The sequence below is a fragment of the Sander lucioperca genome, chromosome 17 (assembly GCF_008315115.2).
Source record: "Sander lucioperca isolate FBNREF2018 chromosome 17, SLUC_FBN_1.2, whole genome shotgun sequence".
NCBI classification, from domain to species: Eukaryota; Metazoa; Chordata; class Actinopteri; order Perciformes; family Percidae; genus Sander; species Sander lucioperca.
Genome location: NC_050189.1, coordinates 24,877,666 through 24,894,639, shown reverse-complemented (window position 1 = coordinate 24,894,639; position 16,974 = coordinate 24,877,666). Strand labels below are relative to the sequence as shown.

The 16,974-nt window shown below is 40.0% G+C and overlaps 1 protein-coding gene across 22 annotated transcripts in view; it reads left to right on the top strand.

The window, feature by feature from the left end:
- LOC116039909 (collagen alpha-1(XXV) chain) overlaps positions 1-16,974 on the top strand; it is a 152,060-nt gene that overhangs the window by 68,147 nt on the left and 66,939 nt on the right. For all 22 annotated transcript variants that reach the window (XM_035994043.1, XM_035994041.1, XM_035994038.1 and 19 more), the window contains exons 3-4: positions 9,893-9,937; positions 14,309-14,316. In XM_035994043.1, the coding sequence (XP_035849936.1) occupies positions 9,893-9,937; positions 14,309-14,316 (53 nt within the window). The remainder of the gene's footprint in view (positions 1-9,892; positions 9,938-14,308; positions 14,317-16,974) is intronic.

Below are 16,974 nucleotides of genomic sequence, written 5' to 3'. Positions count from 1 at the left end.
TCAGTGTTTAATACGTATGCTTGTTCAAATCAGATTCAACAAATCACACATACATTTAGAGCTTTAGTCCTTTAGCTATCGGTTGCTGATGTTTCTGTTCCAGTCCTAGCGGTTCTCTTGGAACACAGGGGGACGACGTTATAGTTCAATGCAAGGTGATCAGACTGCTGGCTTTAGATGGCCAGTTTGTCATGACAATTAAATAAGTTTTATTTATCTGGAGGATTCCTAAGCCGCTATGCATGAATGAGTGTCAGCCAAGATATAACTTGGTTGACACTCAAAAGAAACCATTAATTTCCACTGTGGATTACACTTCAGCCTGGCCAAGCCAAGCTGGGCTCATCCTCGTGTTTCCCTTTTCATTTTCAGGATATGAAATTGTCAGATTTTTCTCAAATGTCTAGTTAAGATTAGAAAGGTAGCCAAAAGTAACACTCCCTCGCATGCAAGCATATGTTATATTACTAGGAACCATCTACAGCAAAGCTTTCTGATAGAGCCATCAGGATGGCCGCTTGTGCCAATTTAACTCACAGCATAAAGTGATGGGACTTGGCCAATCGACTGGCTTATTACTGACCTCCCCTCATCAGGGAGTGCGTTCTGCTTCCATCACGACCGCAGTCAGTACTGCGGGGAGGATAATTGCAGTGTGTAACGCACAGGGTGGTTCTCAAGTATCCCAGCACTCAGCCTGTTGCCAGAGGAAAATACATTGATCTGAAGGTGATGAAAAGGCTCTCTCAAAGACACTGCTTCCTCCTCAGGAGCGTTCCAGCCTTGACACTGAACCGGAGCAAAAGTGTAGATTATCCGTGCGTGCGTGCCTGCCAGCCATAGTCGTATTCATGTAATTTGTCTTCTACAAGTGTGTGTGTGTGTGTGTGTGTGTGTGTGTGTGTGTGTGTGAGACAAAGAACTAGAGAAGATCTACTTGTTCTGTAATGATTTTCAGTCCCTGAAACTGTGTGTTAAGAGTGTATGTGTGTGTGTCTTTGTTTAGGTGTAAAAGACCACTGCAGGACTGTAACTACTCAATCAATGCAGAGATTCTCAAGTGCAAAAACGGGGCATGTCTATCTTACTCTGGTGGTGCGGGCAGAGAGATGCATTTTTAATACTAGTTTCAATCTGCCCGACGTAGTGTTAATGGAGCTGACAGACAAATTCCTCGTATCGTAATGGATTGACTTGTGCTTTAATGAACTGATAACTGGCATCTGGACAAACACAGCACAGGACCCAATAAACACTCACACACAGACTCTCACACACAGGCACGGAATTGCCATAATCATCAGGGATGGGTGGAGAAATTAATTCCTTTCTAGTTGATAACAACCTCTGACCACTACTAAGTGTACACATATAGAGATGCTCGCAGAAAGCAACTGCATCGTTAACTTTTTATTTCTGCTCTCTGTGTGGTAATCAATGCTGCCTCATGTAATTAGTTTCAGATTCCTGTTGGGTGATGTCTTGGGACTATCTGACATTAACAAGTGTCCTGTTGGTAGTGTGAATTTGTTTTAACTTTCATCATAATGATAACAACACTGGCACAGACTCTTGAGTCTATCAGAACTCTGTGTGCTCATGATGTCTTGTAATTGAAAACTGAGTGAAAGTGAGTTTCATTAGAGTTTGTGGAGCAGGCGTCACTGTTCATTACCCCTCGTGACTGTTCGTTAGATTTAATTCAGCCCCTAATCAGTGAGATGTCTTGCTTTTCGGCTGTTGTATAAATCAAACTGTAAATTCCAGCTAACTAATCATACTCTCTTGAGTAGCATTGTAAACACATGTCGATCTACATATAACAATGCATTTATTACAGGTATACAAATATGTTTTTAAAGAAAGCTGTGGAATCTGTTAGAGCCTTGTTACTTTTTATTCACAAAATGGAAAATCAGCATTTAAACTGGTTAGACGCAGTGTGTGCTTGCGTGCAGTATTTAGAACACTGTACAAAATATTATGTGGTGACAAAATAAGTGCACCAAAAGAGTACACTGAGCATATCGGACACAATGGTCTCTTTACCGGGCAACATATTACATATAATTGGGACGAATTATTTAGGAAATGACTATAATCATTATATTTATTCAGGAAATGGTTGCATTGGAGTTAAGTACAGTTGGAAATAAGGATAATGAAGATATATGCCACAGAATCAGGGAATGATGTGAAATATCCTTTGGAACATTGTTTTTCTAGGTTAGTTTGGGACTCAAATGTGTGTCTTGGGAAAATTAAAATAGCCCTTGAATTCTTCTGCAGAATTTGGTGTTTATATTGTGTTGCCAAAACCCCTTTGGAGTCTGTTATAACATACGAAGTCTGGATTTATAGGTGTTATCTATAGGCCAGTTAAACAGGTTAACAAACTATTATACTATTCTGTATTATAATCCACAATTTAGTTTTTGCCTGCAAGAAAAATAATCCAAACAGCATGGCTCCTATTTAAAAGCAGTTAAAGAACCACTGTCGTTAAGCAAGGTTGATAATAGGGTTGCTCTTTGAAATTGCTTGACATTACATGCTAACCATGCTGTAGTCTGCTCCTTGTATCAGATTCCTGGAATGTGGAAAGTTACCTCTAAATTGAACTTCCATTGACACAGTGTGAAGCTGACTTTAAGTGAATTGCAAATAGCTATATGTCTCGTGTTTGCATTTGGAAAGAATTCCGACCAGAGGTAAAGTTTGTGTTACGTGTGTTAGAAAAAAAACAGTATTTGGGTGCTTTTGTAAGAACCTTCAGTTGACCTTTTTCAAAGTTGTGACAACCATTAGATTGTGTGCTTTTTATTATGGTAAATAAGCACATGCAGGGTTAATAGGGTCAAGTGAACTAACTTTAGACCAGCAGTCCACCAGTCATGCTACTAACATTTTAGAGAGCAATATGGTCATTCAAGTACCAGGATGGAGCCATGCACAGGTCTGAAAACCTATTTCAGAAGAGACTCTTTGTTCTGATTTCTATCTTTATCACTGCAAAATTGAAAGTGTTTGAGGAAGTTAAGGGATTAGTAAAAGTAGTTAAGAAGGTCAGTCAGAGTACAACAAGGGCTTCCTTTTCGGAGCCAATTGGTGGGTCACAAGTTCAAGGGGACTTTCCTATTTCTCTCAACAATACCCATGACCGATGATCTCAAGAGCAGTTCCAGTCTGGTGGAGACACAGTCCAGATCTTCATCTCGTTGTACTGTTATCTGTTGACTGTGTTAGACTTCCTATAGTTTTGAATTGGGTGTTTGTGCTGGAGGCACACAGATGCAGTTAAACTTTAATGTTGAATTTTTGTAACCTCAAAGATCTAGAAGAGAAGAGAAATTGAAACCATCTAATTTATTGCATGCAGTATATGCGAAAAATAAATAACTAACTAAACTAAAAGTTACATAGTAAATACAAATACATTGTTAAGATAGATACAAGCTGTAAGTAATGCATGAATGATTTAAATAAATGGGGTGTCAAGGAAGGGGTACTTGAGTTTTTAATTTGAGAGTGTTGTGGGCGTACATCAAAAAAGGTTGTCAACCACTGAAATTCTGCATGGGACACACAGATCATTAGTATTTAAAAGCAATCTTCGCCCTTTTCTGTCAGGTTTTACCATTGACATTTTGAGAAGAATCTTTTGTCTACTTAATAATATTAAAAACATGCACATATTCCAAAGTCATTGTGCTGGAGAGGCTCTGTGTTAGCTGTTAGATTTTGCAATTTATATTTTGACAACAATACACATCCCCTTGAAGATGACGAGAGCAGTGACATTTACGGATGAGGCTGATTGTAAAATCGTGGTCCAATTTCCATTTTTTCCCCTTGGACAGTGGACCCAGTCTTCCATGAATTAGCATTTAATGTATTGATTTATTCATTGTCATGCAGAGTAATGAGGATGTTGGATCAAAATTGTTGTCCTCTTTGCCAGACTTTTCCACAAAAATGTACTTGTAAAGTAACAAATGATTGTACAGAAGAAAGCCAGCTTTTGTGCAGCTTTAGTTCCGTTGACCTGGATACCCAAGTGTTGCCAGGTTTTATAAACTCATCCATCCATGTTGTGAGATTAAATGGACTATATTAAAGTCTGTTTCGACTAAATCTTCCTAAATCCTTGGAATGCTTGTAAAGACATCGATCATCAAATTTTTTGAGAAAAATTCTTAACATTTCAGTCAACCAAAGCTCCAAGTTCTGAGCCTAGTTGGGAGCCACATTAAGATGGCCCAATGTATTGTATCCTTCAATTCTGATATAGACAGACAGTGATGAAATTGAAGAGATACATTTTAAGAATGTTTTAAACGATTTTTTTTAAATATATAAAACTTTTTGCCTTCAATTCAATTGCATTTATAGTATCAAATCATAGAGAGTTATCTTAAAACACTTTACATATAGAGTAGGTATAGACCACACACTGTAATTTACAAAGACCCAACAAAATTTCCCACAAGCAAGCATTTGGTGCAACAGTGGCGAGGAAAAACTTCCTTTTAGGCAGAAACCTCAGACAGACCTAGGCTCTTTGTGGGCAGCATCTGTCGCTGCCGGTTTGGACACAGTCAGTGATACAGATATAGAGAAATATGATTCATAATTATAGCAGTTGAAATGATGAACAGTGGCAGTTACAGATAGTGGAACTATGACCAGAAATAGTTGTAGCAGGTCAGGGCGTAGTGGGGCAATGCGTAGCACAGTATTGGGGGACGTAGTAGGGCATCGAGCAAGACGATGGCGGCAGCTGCAACCATGATTTAGGTGCCATCCCAATCCAAGAGGCGAGAAAACATAAGGACTCCGGGTAATAAGCTCCCTGGAGGGGACATGAATGCATGCAGATGGAAAGAGAAAGGAGATCAGTGTGTCAAAGGAAGTCCCCCGGCAATCTAGACCTATAGCAGCATAACTATGAGCTGGTCCAAGGCAAACCTGCGCCAGCCTTTCACGGGTTGGTAGATGAATCGGACGACTATGAAAAGAAGCAGAGAAGAGGAGGGGTGCCGTAACACAATAGTGAAGGGGACACTTACTTTTACACCATGATAAAACCTGACAATTATAACAAAACCATTGTCATACATTTCGACTAGGAATTGAAAGCAAAGTTGATTTTATATAACGGAATACAAAAGAAAATTGCTCAGTTACAGGAGGCTTTCTCCAAAATAGCAGCAGAGCATTTTAAAAACCAAATCATTTAAAGGCATCAGGCGTTAAATTTACGCCAGCAGAACAATTTCATGTCAGTTTCTCAAAACATTGGCACTGGAAGTATTGTACCGCCATGACATTTCTCCCAAACATTCATGCTGACCATTGTATTCTTTTGACTCATATATAAACAGTAAGGTTGGCATGTGGAGCTTTTGGTATTCATGAAATAGGCTGGGTGTTTACAATTTAGCATGACAGCAAGGGGAAACAGTTTTAAAATGAATGGTGGAAGGTGTGTAGTGAATCAAACATGAAATCCCTCTCTGTTTGGCACTAAGCTGATCTCACTGACCAGGTGATTGTTGCACGGTCACTAAAAAGTGCAGCCTTTATGTTCAAAATGTTTTTTTGTTTCAGTGATGCACACTCTGCAACGGTATATCCCTTTATATTCACCATTAACTTATTTGAATCATCACTCAAAAAACAAACGTATTGTTTGCTGTCTACTTGATTATTTTTATTTCATTTGCACAAAGAGGACATGGCAAATGTCTTGCTGAGCATCAAAACACATTTTAAATTTCATTATTAAACTGAGGACATTTTAACACGGGACAATGCAAACTATATCTCACTTGCAGAACACATCTGAATTGATTCACTTTACCCAGAAAGGTGCTGTGAGTTTGCTGAGAAGTTCAAAGCCAATTCTCTTCAAACCTGATTTACTTTGGAGGTTGGAGCTGGTACCCAGTTTGCTATTTTTGGCATAATTTGTATTCTGAGGAATGACTGTATTATACTCTGCAAGAGAAACATTGAGTGGTCTGATTATGTATATCAAGCTCTGAAACAATGCTGGTATTGTAAATGAGTCAGTCCGAGGCTGGTTCGCTTGATTAATTGGGAGGAAAAAGAGAAATAGAGCAGAGGTGCAATTTTGTTAGCTGTTCAGGGCCAATCCATATTTTATGGATGATGGGTAGTGGTAAAATGCAATTGTGTCTCAAATGCATGAAGTATAAACAAGAAGTTTATTATGTCAAACAGTGCATAACTTTGAAATAATGTTGTAATGAACAACATGAGCAAAATTACTCAAAAACAATAGAGCCATGGCTTAAAAACATCATGTTTCACAATACTGTCAATTATACAGGATTCTTTTCTGCCAAGCACCATTAAAATGACTTCTGTCTCTATTTTGGACAAAAGCATTCTGTGGGAATCCCATGTTGTATTACTCAATTTACCGTTTGAGATGACATTTTGAGACCTGACAGCATTCTATTGATGGTTCCATGCTGCCCTCACAGCTAACCTGGTGCCATTCACATCACAATCTGTTACCATGATATTACCAGACACACATACCATCAGACAGCACACACACACTCACTCTCTCTCTCTCTCTCTCTCTCTCTCTCTCTCTCTCTCTCTCTCTCTCTCTCTCTCGTTGAGTGGGGGAGGAGGGGGCCAACTTGATAGCATGCTAACATGAGCTAATTAGCACTGAACACAACGTTCAGATGAGGCTGATGTTAATAGTTTTAAGGGCATTTGGAAGGTTTTGGAAAAATGTGAATTTTGACCTGATGGCACTAGTTAAGGCGAAAAAACCAAAAGTTACAATTCACCTTGAGGGGCAATTCAATCCATCCAATTTTACTCAAAACCACAAATGTAAATATTGTGGTGGCAGTAAAGGAAAAGTAAAGGAATCACCAAAGTTGGAGTCATCCTCTGGGGACCATTAATGTCTGTACAAAATGTATTGACAAGCCATCCAATAGTTGTAGAGATATTTCAGTCTGCACCAAAGTGGTGGACCGACTGACTGACTGACATTGCCGTCTGTAGAACCACAACACCAGCATGGCTAAAAATTAAGCCAAACAGCAAAAATATTGATGTCTTTCTCTCTGGTCCAGCGTAATGAAGTGGCTTTCTGCTGCTTGGTTTTTTTAAAGCCACTAAATAACACCACAGGGGCCATTTTGATTTGTCTGATCAAAGACTTTGTCTGACCATTTGAATGAACATCAAGTTCACTTTGATTTATTTCACCTTCAGATACAAACGCTGTTGAAAAGGTTAAAAAAGGTTTCAACAGATTGTTCATAGTTGTTGACCCTCAGCATGAAATTCCCTGCCACATTCTTTTCTGAAACCAGTGTTCCATGACAATACTTGGGATGCTGTGAGAAAATAGCAGGCCAAATACAATGTTTTTGAGCAAGAGTGATGTTTTGCCTTGACAGGCAGCTTAAGATCTCTCAGCACGTTAGGATCCAGTTTGAATCCTATTCATTTTATTTACGACCAGAGGCCTCACAATACTCTTTTTTTGTCTTAATTGATTAAAAACATCTGAAAACTCCTTTTGACTGCTCCTGATAGACTTTAAGTTTTTCTTTCACTTGTGTTTTCATAAACTGAAACGTTATAGCGTTTTTGTTGGCATACCTTCTACAAAATTTTAACTATTACTGGTACACTTGGTTTCTCTCCTTACAGTCTATAATCAGAATACAAATATTGTGATGAATATTGTGAATCATGATGATCTCTGAAAATAATGTTTGGTATTTTGTCTGGACCACCAACTCCCATGTGGGGAGCGTTTTCTCAGCAGCTGTCAAAAAATATACCACCAAAATCAGGAGGATGTCGTATCGTCGTACAGAATATTCCTCTCAGAGGTGTCAAGTGTCATTTCAAAGTGAGCAATGATGAAGTGACTGCCAAGTGCAGTAAACCCCCTTCTGTTTCTTTGAAAACCTTAAAAAACAAACCTATGGAGAACCAGGGTTGATGTGAACCATAGTAAAGTGAGAGTCAAACTCCACCTGTGGTTACATATTTAAACTGTGCCTGGACCCTTCGCTGGCAGCGCCTGACATTATCCTGGAAACAGTCCAATAGGCGCAGAGTTAGAGGCTGAAGTGTAGCCAAACAGTTCAAACTTCAGATCAAACTGAGGACTAAGCATAGGGCTGCACGAAAATCACGATTAATTGCACATTTTACCTCGATAGCGACAAATGAACGATAATTAATCACATTGTTCTAAATCATCTTTTCTGAAGCGAAAATGTTTCCAGGCGACGGACGCTGCGTGTTTTTTTTTTTTGGGCACAAGTTGCTCTGTTGACTCAGACTCGGTGTTTGAGTTATCCTCCATTATTCTTTCCATGCGGCTGACTGGTCCGGCCGAAGTCACGTGACTACACACGCGGTAAAATGTTTTTAAGGAGAACGTAGACCAATCAACAGGAATAAATGATTGTAATTATCGTCATGGGAAAAATACGTCGATAACAGCTTCAGAATTTCGATGTCGATACATTTTTGATTAATCGTCCAGCCCTAACTAAGCATCATTCAAAGAATTGTACAACATAACCCTGCATTTTGAACCCCAGTAACGCATCTGGAGTGTCCTAAATCAACCAAACACTGCGTAAAATGCAGTGTTCTTACTTATTTTACTCTTTACTGTGTTACTTTTATTCCACTTCCATATAAAGGGATGCATTCACAGGCACGTGTGGTTGTGTTGTAATTTTAGTCCTGGTTTTTAGCTGCTGTAGCCCAGTATCACAAAATCATCCCTTGGAGCAACTTTTGACAACCAGGCAATTATTGGTGAGCTTTGCAGTCTGTTCAACAACTTTCACCAACCCCATTACATTACTGTTATAATCTTGAACCTCTAACATGATGACAAAATGCTATTCCTTGGCGGTACGAGGGTCAAAAGAGTCTTCAAAACGATTTGCATAATAACTCTTCACAGTATTGTTGCTGCCTGGATTCGGATCTTGATATTTTCTGTGATGCAGAAGCAGACGGGGAAGATTGTTCCTCTTGGTTATATTAACTTCCAATCTTTGTGATCCTGACAGCTCCTTTCATGTTGAGTGGAATGGAAAGAGCAATTTCCCTGCCTAGATATTATCCATTGCATTGCAAGTTGACAAGTCCTCCTCAAATGGAGTGGAGAGTCCCAGTGTACCTCTGTGTAATCATAAGAGCTCAACTTTTAATTTCCAGCTCGTCTAAAAGTCGTAGCTTTACCCTTTGACTAAATTGTGAATGCACAGACTTCTTTTAGGGCAGAGAGCAAACAGAATGCCAATGCCTGCAAAATTGTTTCCAGCTGCCAACCTCAGGAAACACTGCATGTATTGCTGAGAGGAAGAGGTCATTTTGGGAGAGATGCTCCCAGTTTCCAAACTGAGAACTACCTGCACACAATACGACCCAGTCAAGTCTTCAACATGTAAAACCTGGCAAAGCGTGTAATTGTTTTACTCCTCCAGCTGAGCAGATTGATAGTGTTGACAGGAAAATGGCAAACATGAAAACACTGTCTAGATAAACAAATTAAAAACCAGGGCATCCATGCTGAAAGGAAACGGGGAAGGAAAAAGAAACGGGGACAACAGCATGAAGCACACTTTTGTGGCAACACAGTGTGTGTTTCTTTTTTCCACCTCAGGTTATGCATAAATAGAGCCTAAAAACGTAACGAAGCTTGAGATTTTGAATCGTTTGTCGTCCAAAGGCAATATTTTTCAGTAGCTCTTCCTAACCCTGCTGTAGGGCGGTTAGACTAGAATTTGAAACTTATTCAAAGAAAAAGACAATCAAATTACTGTCTTAAAAAGTATTATATTCTATTTTTTTGCAGGACCTCCAGGAAAGCGAGGAAGAAGAGGCCGCAATGGAGACCCTGGTATGTGTGTGTGTGTGTGTGTGTGTGTGTGTGTGTGGGGGGGGGGGGGCTAAAGATCACTCAAATCTCAATCCAGAAACATTCAAGGAATAATTCAGGAGGACATCAGCAAATCATACTGCAGTTACAATCATGTAAAAGTACACTGTATATCTTTGGAGGCCAAAATAGGTTATAGATGTGTAATTTGTGGCCTGGTGGTTTCAGTGTTCACTTTGATTGTTTCAGCTTCAGTCGCTATAGAAACACTAGATTTTCACAGTAAAACAGGGAGACGGTGCAGTTTGAGAAAGTGAAAGGGATGCCCAGACTTGTTGAAGCAGATGACGTTCATGACTCTGTTTTTTGAAATACTCTAACCCTCCTATGCTGGTCCCAGACATGATGCACATTAGCTCAGCATATATAATAGTTGTTTGCCTCCACAAACTTAGCGACAAGTTGTCATAATGCGTTCAGGATCTCCAATCTCCCCTCCCTCCTCCTACACACTCTCTCCTGAGCTGACTCAACAAACTTGGCACGGTCGCGGTCTCGAGGATCTAGGAGAAGGACATGTTGTGCAGCGATACTCCCACAGACGTGTCACAGCAAATTGAATTCACAGCGAGAACATGTACTTGGCAAGGTGCTGCATCCACACTCCTTTCACCTGATAGTGACAGTGATAATGGGCTCTGGAGTGTGGCAGCGTTCCTGCGTTTAGAGTGCAGTGCAGCAGAGCGTAGCCGGCGCTTTGGAACAAAATACCGCCCTTGTAAAAAGAAATTAGAGAGACAGGGCAAAGCAAGGTCCCAATTTTGAGTGAGGTAGAGTAATAAGGGAGCGGTTTGGTTTACAGCCTGAAAAACAAACACTGTCTGTTAGGGGAGAAGAAAACTGCTGGTTTTACCACCAAATCCAGCCGCTACTTTTTAAAGTCACAGGAATCAAATCTAATCAGCTGTTATTTGAGTATCAAAGATTCTACTACTGCCTTCATTTTTTTTAAATTTCGAATCCCATTGTGTCCATTTTCCACATCTTGAGATGTGAATCAGTGTGGTATGGCTTTCTGACTTTCCTTTTTTTTGATAATACTGAAGTAATCCAGTGTATGACTTGTAAGCCTAGGAAAGTGACCAAAAAAACAGAATTCAAATGATGACAAAAGTTCAATGTTCTGGTTGGCTGCAGATCTGAAAAGCCGCCAGCCTTTGTTTATACAGCGCTTAACTTTCCAATAAACATCCACCATGCCAGCTTATTTCAAATGGCACCATTGTGACAAGACACAATTTCAAACATTTTCTCTCTCTCTCTCTCTCTAGTCAGCCAGAGCAAATGTGGAGAATGTGAATGGCCTCCTCTTGACAAAACAATTACAAACAAGCAAGCAATCACAACCCACTCACAATGTCTGGACTGGAGAGGCATAGTGGTCTTTTAAAGGAAGACAAGAGGGAACAATTGGAATGACAAGCCTTACCATTCTGTATAATAGCCCAAATTACCATACTAAACAAGGCTAAAGCATGTTGACAAATCAGACAGGCCTGACTACCTGAAAGAGCCTCACGTGCCAGAGAGACTGTTTATAAATGTCAGTGAAGCTGTGTTCACACCAGCTTTTTATCTGCATGTTCACTGGTCTTGTGCAGCTTCTGCAAAAGCATTCTTGGCATTTAAATGTTCCTATTTTAAATGTAGGCACTTTAAATACTCTAAAAGTGATTCTGCATATTGGCATGCAATTATAGCTCATTTATTTCTGCTACATTTACTGTTTGGATATGTTGGCAAGCATAAAAAAACAATATCCTGAGCAAAACTCACAGAAGCATTTAAAAAAATAAATATGATGGCACTACGCTGCATTATTGGAGCTCAGTGTCAAACGCTGTGAAAAACTGGAAAAAAAAAGAAATATTTAGAAGACATTATTTATACGACTGAAAAATTCACTCCTTGACGGGCATGCCACATTCTGCAATGTAAGCCTTCTGCAAATCCAATTTCCCTCTTTTAAGTTCTCAACACTGGTGGATGTTGAAGGGAAACATATTTAATTCATGATTCGCTTTAACCAAAAGTAAGTAAGCTACAGCAAGTTTCCCACAAATTCATAGTGAGGTGTTTTGCAGTTTACTCATCTACTGTACAACAGGAACGACAAGGGATGCTTTTGCCTAGACTTGGCCGCAACTGACAGAGAGAACCAGTAGGAAAAAGACACGCTGATATTTACCTATGCATTAAAAATGAATGGCATACTTCATTAGGATCTCTTGTTTGTTTATCGGTAACATATGGAAAGGAAAAAGTGTGGCATGACAGTTTAGGATGAAGACGTTAAAGCCACACTCTCAAACTGTTCTGGTGGTCAATGCTGGAAAGTGTTAGACGTTTCCTCCCATATTCAGGGAACAATCAGCACTTTTTACTGATGAACCTTCTTTCGCAAAAGGAGGGATTGATGCTCAAATTGTGTCGGTTGAGCAATTTAACCTTAACAGTGGTGCACTAGTGTCAAATATGAAGAAAAGCAGCTCTTTCTTTGCAACAAATACCTGACTCTTCTTGAAAAATTTCCGCCTCTCTATAACATTTATGTCATGTTAGAGCAGGGGTGGCCAACCTGTGGCTCTTGAGCCGTATGCGGCTCTTTGCCTGCTCCTGTGAGGCTCTTCCTGTGTGGCTGGGGGCTGTGTCATTGGTTGATTGTTGTTTTTAACTTTTCGGAAACATACAGTATTTCAGATAAGTAAAAAAAAAAACACATTTGAATGTATCTGCCAATACTGCCAATACATTTGCCAATTATTTTAAAATGGAAAATAATGCAGCAGAATTTTGAGGACAGATTCTGCAACCTGATGAAAAACAGCGGCCACAGATCACCTTCCTCGTTAACCCTTTCACTGCTGAATCCGACTGTTTGAAAGCCCCTTTAGTGAGAAATGAGTGAGAGAGTTGCTTCGAGTGGCCACAACCGAGTTCAAGCAAGACCTGAAAAGGATTGTGGATAACAAAGACTGTCAGGTTTCCCACTGAGTCAATCTAAGTGAGAAAAAAAACTATGAAAACTGCTGTATTATGACATGACATGACATTAGATCTGGAAGACACTATTGCTGTTGTAGTGTGGACGTGCATGTGTTGTGTGGCTTTTTGCTATGGTGCGTTTTTTTTGTGGCTCTTCATACCTAACTGGTTGGCCACCCCTGTGTTAGAGCATAATAACAACTTTCACCATATTGTTCACAATCACATAGCCAAAACAGTGCCTGTCCAGAGTTCAGTAACCTTTACATTATCTGGTGACTGGTTAACAAAAGTGGAAGGATTAAATGACCAGGGGTCCAGTGTGAGAACAGAAAGTGACATTAAAAGTAAGCTTTGAGGGTGGATTATTTAACTTTATTGCACAAGCTATTTAATTTTACATGGATTATATTTTAGCAAATATGTTTGGTCTAACTAAGGCCATCAAATTTCAGAACTTGAAGGGTTATACCTTGTAGGTGGCTATTATGTGCTTTGCAGCATAATTTCTTTGATTTTTGTTGTTGTAATTGCTAGATGAAAACTTTGTACCGAGCCATTCGACACAGTGGGACATGTCAGAAAACATAGCGTGGAGCAGGTTTATTAAAAGCTAAGTGGTCTACTGTAACTCAACGATCCATAAACCAACGCTCAAGAAGTGCAGCCCAGCGAGCCTCAAACACATGGCTCCTTAAATGCCCCAGCTGCTGGAATGATTTGCACTTTCCCCTGGTCATGAAGAAGAACAGTTCGAGGACATAGGACTTATAAAGAAAAAACAATTCCTTTTTTCAGGGTTAAAGCAGCTGGGTACCTTTTTTTTTTTTAATGAGAACCAAAAGACCTAAAACGATTTGTAGGGCCCTGAAGTGAGTTGGCACGCAGTCCTTTGAGCAGCAGTAATTGGGGAAAAGACGAGTGTCACCTCACAAAAATGTGGGAGGATTTTTTAACAAGCGTGCAACCCCTTGTAGTAGTGAAATTAGAGTAACTTTCAAATGTAGAATGTGATCACCAGGCTTGGTGGCCATTGTTGGCCCAACTGCATGGAAAATAGATAGGAATCTTTTCTCACAATGCTATTGTTCCTTACCACACTGTAGGTAGAAACACAGGTGGGATTTTGGAGTTATACTGAAGTAGACTGTCTGTGCATAGTCAGTGAGCACATCATGGAAGAGATTAAATGTTCCTTCCCAAATAAAGAATTCTCAGCAAGAGCCTGCTTTCCCCATCTTAGTGATTTTGATAATGTGATTGTAGTGGAACATTGATAATCTGAGTCTTTTTGATTGCTGATTGAAAACACACTAAGTATTTTTTTTCTTCCTTTTTCTCTTTCAGGACCTCCTGTAAGTATGCCTGCTTCACATCTTCTCCAACTGTGATAGCCATGTGAAGGTAAAAACTCCCAACAGTAAAACACGACTGCATGATGCAGTCCAACTAATATTCATTCACTGTTTGAAGTCAAAAACAATTTACATGAAAGGGAAATATTAGCATAAAACCACAATGTCACATTTCTTGCAGAGAATTAGTTCAGGAGATTAATACAACTCTCATGCCTGGATACTAAATATGAAGCTACAGCCAGCAGTCAGTAAGTTTAGCTTAGCATAAAGACAGGGGAAAAAAAAGGCAATCAAATCTGGCTACCAGCATCTCTAACGTCTTGTCGTCCCAATGAGTGACCAACGACTTTGGTATACAGACGCTCTTGGCAAGAAAGTGAAAAAACAAATTTTCCCATAATGTCGAACTATTCCTTTTAAGTATGATGAAAAAAAAAATTAAGATTGATGAAATTAAAGAAAGATGTAAGGCAAACAAGTATATAACTGTGTTTTTACAATTGATGTAAAATCTGATTATGACAAATTTGCTACCAGAAATCTCCGTTGTACCAAATAGTCTGACTCTATTATTAAAACAATCTCTTCATCCCTGCCTTCACCTAATAGGGACCCTTGTTCCTGTCATTTGGGCAGTCTGGTTTGTAATATCCTGGCTGCCAGCCTCCATCCCTGCAAGCTCCCTGCACCCGAACAGATTATCTCACCTCATTACACTGCCGGGTGATCACAGATTCACTCCCCTAAACAGATGGAAAACTTCAGAGTTTCCCCAAAGATGAAGACAAACCCATACATACATAAGCACGGGGGATTGTGACAGTTTGCCGTATGTGTATGTGCTGTTAAAATTATTTATAGCCCAGAGGCAAGTGTGATTGAATAGGTACAATAGCGTGTGCCGGCTGAGTCGTAAAAGTTGTAAGTTAATCCTCAGAGCCTTCTCAGGCACACTCGCTCCTGGGGTTCTGGGACGTAAGTAAGTGCAGGTGGTCTCACTTTTCAGACTCTCTTGCCAGGCCGGCAACTGACAAATAAAATCATACTGTGAGATGTCTCAAGAGCCGACTGAAGCCCATGAAGGGTTGTCTCTGAAATGTTGGATTTGCCAGTAGATGTATGGGATGACTGTTTTTTTTGGTACTTTGGGGATTGTTCCTTTGGGTGAGACATAGTAAATCGTAAATAGTAAATCCAGTGCACAAACAGTAAGTACCTGACAATGTTTCAGTTGTGGCCAGCAAATCACTCTCTGATGAGGACGCAGAGGCTATAAAAAAAGGTTATAATTTACAGTCTTCAAAAAAAATGATCTGACAATGACTCACCCAATGGTCACCAAGTCTGTTTCCGAAATACAAAAAATTCTTAAAGTTTCTTAAAAAAAGGAGACAGTAGTAAGTGATCTCATGTGGTTTCTCATTTGGTATGCCCACCCGGGGGATGGCAGGGGACACGTCGCTATGAATATTCAACAGCTCCCTCTATAACTCTGGGAACACTGCGTAAATTGTACACAGCCCTCTAAAGCCAAACAAACCAACCACTGCTGAAGCCATTATAGATCTCTGTGACTTAATCGTTACTCAGCCGCCGATGAATGGACAGGGACCTGCGGTTGCAGAGACAGAAAGAGAAAATAGGTCTCCTCAATCAAAACTCATCAGGAAAAATCCTCATTTGCGGCTCACGATCAGAGTTTAGGCATGGAAAAGTGATTCGCTTTGATTTCATTTCCTTTTTTCCCACTGCTTAGGGCTTTTGTGTCAGTTTCACACAGGCTCATGGGGTCAGTTGTCAAGTGATGTTGATGACTTGACGCTCTTGTTATCTTCCTGACAAATTGCAGCATTTACAAGAATAGTATTTTGCCTCTTCTTGCCACTGAAACCAGTCGCTCTACACAAAGGTTATTAAAGTCTGTGAATTGACAGCTGAGGCAAGTATTATCATGACTTCGAAATCTTCTCTCCTCATCTTTCTGCGGCTCTTCAAGGGCGGTCCGTGTCAAAACATCAACCCCAAGCACCAACCACTGTGTGTGCACACCATTTAGCACCAATCAAGCATGAAACACCATCCCTGAGGCTGCTCTCGATTACCCACTAACACCACCTGCCGACTGTACTTTTTTTGTTGCACAGACTGTATGCCATACTAAATTAAAATTATACAGGCAGAGAAAGAAACTAGCCTGCTTTGGAATCTGGTTAGAAGGAGGGGGAATTATTTGATTATAATACAATGTTGGAAATATCAAACCTACTTCAGCGTGCCTTTGCACCACACTTGAGTCTCAAGCCAGGCTAGTTACAGTACAGCACATGAGCGCTTGCAAGAGTTCATGTTAGCATTGAGGTAAATAAAGCTGGTTTGCATCTGTATCTGTATTTGACAAGTAGTTTCCACCTCCCAGCTTCACAAGCTGAGATTCCAGAGGATGATCTGTCACAACGTATGAATTATGCAGCTGTGTTACAGGGATTAGAGGCAATGTGGGGGTGAAGCAGAGGAGCACAAGCACCCTCAACCCTTCATCCTTCATCTGTTATGCACCACAGCTGTAAATAAAACATAGTCCAGCTAGACTTTGATCACTTTTGCCCTATGGAAGTGGAGAAAGTGCCAGTTTATCTAAAGTGAGACTCTAGTTAG